A 4,265-nucleotide genomic window follows, 5' to 3' on the forward strand; every position below is an offset into this window, starting at 1 on the left:
GATTTCCTGGCTACCCTCTGGCTTACTCTGCAGCATGCAATTCATCTTCCCATCTCTCTCTCCATACCTGAGCCTCATGCTGCCCAGGACTGGCACGCCCGCGCCACCCCACTGGGGTAACAGTCCCAGCGCTGCTGCTCTGTGTCCTGCCGCGCCCCAGCCTGAGCATCTCACACACCGCGATGTGTGCCTAGAAGTGCCGCCTCCTGACGCCTCTGCTGCACCATCAGTGCCCCACCCGGCAGGGCACAGCCCCTCCCCAGCACCGCAGCAAATAGGCAGGAGATCCCGGCCCGGCCGGGGAGCCGGGGCAACGGCAGGGCCCCCGTAGAGAGGGTGGAGCTGGGGCCGAGGCTGGCCAGCTGCCTAACACTTCTGGGACAGACAAGCCGTGCTCCATGCTCCAGGACGAAGGGGGCTGTGGGGTTGGCAGAGGGCTTCCTTTGAGGGGGAGCACACCAGGAGTGCTGAGGCTGGGGGTAGGGGGCAGGCAGATCCCTCAGGAGTGTGGGCTGGAGGGCCAGGACAGCCACAGGCGGCTTCTCGTGGGGAGGGGCAGCCTTGGGGTTGGAGACAGGAGACCAGAGGCTGCAGGGAGAAGCTGGGGCTGGGTGGGCTGGGTGGGGTGGGCCCAGCCTGGGCCCCTGTGTTTGAAACTCCCTTGTCCCAGAGGAGCCATGGACTATGCCCCTCCCTCAGGGCATCAGCTTCCCTGGGGCATCTGTACCAAGAGCTGGGCAGAGGCTGCGGCTAGAGTGGGGCCACCCAGGGCATGTGGCTTCCTGGAGGACACGGCTTGTCCCTGAGACCCACCCCTCTGGGGGAGGTGACCAGACACTTGGGTCCCAGCCAGGAGATGGGGGCAAGGGTGCTATAGGAGAAGGGGCTCCGGGACCCTCCTTCATAGAGCAGCCAGCGTCCCCGAGAGTCCCGCGGGGCCCCGCCGGTGGCCTGGGGCTCTTCTGTGCCCAGTACCCTGCCTGCACCCTCACTGAGGCTGCTCCCGGGAGGCAATCAGGGTTCACAGGGCTGGTGCCTGGCATGTTCCAGATACCTTCCTGTGTCAGCCTCTGAGGACTGGGTGGGAGGGAGGGAAAGGGGCCGTCCCCTGTGAGCTAGACCAGGCTGAGGGGGTGCTGGGAGGTGCGGTGGAGGCAGGGAGGCCCCAGGGCGGAGCCCACCACATGGGAGGGAAGGGCTGGGCCACAGATTCAAGTCAGGGGCTGAGGTGGCTCTGTCTGGGAAGGCAGTGGCCTGAGTGTGGAAAGGAATTATCCTCCAGGCTAGAACTGATCCCAGCTGCCCTTGGGACACCTAACTCGGGTGCCAGGCGTCAAGGGCATTGGAGTTCCAGAGGCCAGCATGGAGGAGGTGGCAAGGCTCAGGGGAACGCCAGGGCTGAAAGGGGCAGCAGGGGCTGCAGCTGAGGGGCTTCAGGCCTGGTGGGCTGCTGTTGGGGGGTGCCCCACCTCTTGCTCTCCACAGTCGGGTTGGGGTGCCTGGGGGGGTGGGCCGGGCCTGAAGGCCACAGGCCCCCTCCTGTGCCCGCCCCTCCTGCGACTCCCACAGCCTCCTTCGCTGAGCCCTTCACGCCTGCCCCACCCAGCGCTCCTCCCCAGCCTCGGGCTAATTGGCTGTGACAGCTGGAGCCCTGGGCAGCTGAGCAGTGTCACTGCAAATTAAGCAGGCGCTGAGCCTGCCAGCCGCAAATTACTCTGTCACTGCTCCCCGTGCGGACTGCCGACTGTGTGGGGGTCGAGGGTGTGGGGTCCGAGCTGCTCCCACCTTCCTACCGTCTCCTGATTCGGGGTACACTTCCTTCTCCCATCCCCCACCTCCTTTGCCTCCCAGGTGAGGAAGCGATTTCCCCTCCTCCTGGGCCAGCCTCCTGCCTCGGACCTTCCCCAGGTCCTGCCTCCTCCTCCACAACTTCCCAGTCCTCTGAGCGCTGGTCCCATTTCCCGGACCCTGGCTGCCCCTGCCTTGCCAGCCTCCTCTACCGCCCCAGACTCCCTAATTCAGGGTCCCCCGGCCACCACCCTCTCCCGGGGAGCCCAGGGATCCGAATGCCTCCTCTCAGGGACCCTGGGGGGTACTCCCGTCAGAGCTGCCTGCCCCCACCTCGAGACCCGCTAGGAGCCAAGCTCAGCCCAGACCCCACAGGCCTCCACCCTCTCCAGCTCATCCCACAGCCTCGGGCTCTCCCTGCTGACCCACACACTGCACCTCCAAAGTCCACCCTGTGCTGCCCCTTCCCGCGGACCCCCAGGGGTCACACCATCAAGGTTGAGCACAGAACCTGCATCCACCCCACGCCCTGATTTTCCACGCCCCTCCCAGCTCCCCCAGGTCCATCCCATCCACACTTTCCCTGACCACCTGGGCCCTCGCCCTCGCCTCAGTCTTTGCTGCCCCCCCCAACCTGCCAGGACCCTCGGCCTTAGGGAGGTGGGCCCCTGTGAGGGTGGGGCCAGGCTGGGCTTGAATCTGGGACAGCAGGGGCACTCAGACCCTGCCCCACACCCTTGCTGGGCCTCCCCAGCCCTCGGCTGGACTCCGTGACTGGGAACTGCTGACCAGGCACCCAGGCCTGGGGATGGCAGAGACAGAGCTGGTTCAGCCGTGAAGGCAGCAGGGAGGAGTGGGGGCTGGCCAAGGGAGAGCGTGGACCGCACAGGGCTGGTGGCCCTTTCCTGTCCTCCAAATGTCAGCCCATCACCTCTGTGGCTGACTCAGAGCCCCCGAGTATCTGCTTCCCAGAGTGGCTGGCAGGTGTGGAGACCAAGGTCCCCTGGGGAGAAGGCCACGTTCTTCCTGACACCCACCCTGTTCCGAGTCCCCAAGCCCTGGGCCAGGGACGGCTTTGCCCTTCCTCCAGGCCCAGGGTGGGGGTGTTGGGCCCCCAGGCTCCCAGCCATACCCAGTGGCAGGTCACAGCGCTGGCCCTGGGCCAGGTCCCTTGGTGACACTGTGACCTGCACAGGCGTATCTATTGGACAGGCCCCTTCAGGGCCCTCCAAAGCTGAGCCAAGTCCCCGCTGAACAAATGGAGCCTTCAGCCCCTCCATGATTGGCTGGGCTGGTTAGTGATGGTTCCAACCAGCGGGTGGCTGGGCCTTGCACCCCACATCCATCCCTGGAAGAGGGCATGACCCTAGGGAGCCTTCAGCACCTGGCAGTGGAGGATGAGGTCTCCATCCTGGAGGGCATCTGGGCCCCTCACGGTGACTCCAAGGACCAGGGCTGGGAGAGAGGTGGCAAGAGAGGCCAAGGCAGCCAGGGCAGGGCAGGGCCAGGATCCCTCCTCCCGGACAGGGTGGGCTGGGCTGAACTGAGCAGACAATGGCTGAGGACCGCACTTCATTGGAGAGGCCCGTATCAGAGCCCACTGTGGCCAGGTGGGACTCAGCATGGAGGACCGGCCCAGATAAAACCAAGAGGTTGGTTTGCGTGTGGGGCTGGTGGATCCACATGTGTACATCTGGGTGTAACTCCACCCTCACGTGTGCTGGCCAGGTGCACACGTGGTATACGCAGGGCCACAGGTATGTCTGCCGTTGTGTGTCCGGGTGGGTTGAGTCTGTGTGTGCGTGCGTCTACTCCCACATGCTGGGCTGTATGCATGCGTGTGTTCATGTGCCACAGCGTACCCACCCTTGTGCTCGGGCTGGGGCAGAGGACACCTCGGCTTTGTCCTGGCCCTCATCTCAGAGCCGGCTCTATAGGAGGCTGGGGAGTGGTCCTGCCGACAGCCACCCACTGTGACGTGCTGGGGGGCAGTGGGGGGGGGGCGGATACAGGGCCACACCTGGCCCAGCGCCTGGGAATTGCAGGGGAAGGAGGTGAAGGCCCTGGTCTTCTCCTGTGAGCACCCCCAGCCCAAGCCCTGCGTGTGGTTGAGGGGGGCTTAAGGCAGGAGACCAATGCCCATCCAGGTGGGCTGCTGGGCACAGGCGAGTGGGGGGCGAGTGTGGCCAGTGCTCCTGGGCACGTGTGTCCAGTGTGTGTCATGGGTGTCCACCCGGGCCCAGGGCCTTAACGCCAGCCCCTTCAGCCTCTCCCTGCTGTCTGGAAAGAGACAGCTCCCACTGGTGGGAGGTGGGACACAACTCCTGGGGCCACATATCTGAGCTGCCCCAGGATCACAAGTTCCTCATGCTGTGCCATCCCTGTTCAAGGCAGCCTCAGGCCCCAGCTTCCCCCTCTCCCAGGGCTCACGCGGGGGCCGAGTGTCACACGCAGCTTCCCCCTCTCCCAGGGCTCAC

General features: G+C 65.5%; 1 protein-coding gene across 1 annotated transcript in view; it reads right to left on the reverse strand.

Annotated features, from left to right (window-relative positions):
• Positions 1-3,154: 3,154 nt before the first annotated feature.
• The window catches only part of MAFA (v-maf avian musculoaponeurotic fibrosarcoma oncogene homolog A), a gene marked incomplete at its 5' end in the record, with an annotated part of 5,843 nt that continues 4,732 nt past the window's right edge, over positions 3,155-4,265 (reverse strand). Inside the window, 2 exons of the mRNA XM_011975731.1 lie at positions 3,155-3,243; positions 3,655-3,769. Coding sequence (XP_011831121.1) covers positions 3,155-3,243; positions 3,655-3,769 — 204 coding nt within the window. The remainder of the gene's footprint in view (positions 3,244-3,654; positions 3,770-4,265) is intronic.

This window comes from Mandrillus leucophaeus, unplaced genomic scaffold (assembly GCF_000951045.1).
Source record: "Mandrillus leucophaeus isolate KB7577 unplaced genomic scaffold, Mleu.le_1.0 Scaffold158, whole genome shotgun sequence".
Taxonomy (NCBI): domain Eukaryota; kingdom Metazoa; phylum Chordata; class Mammalia; order Primates; family Cercopithecidae; genus Mandrillus; species Mandrillus leucophaeus.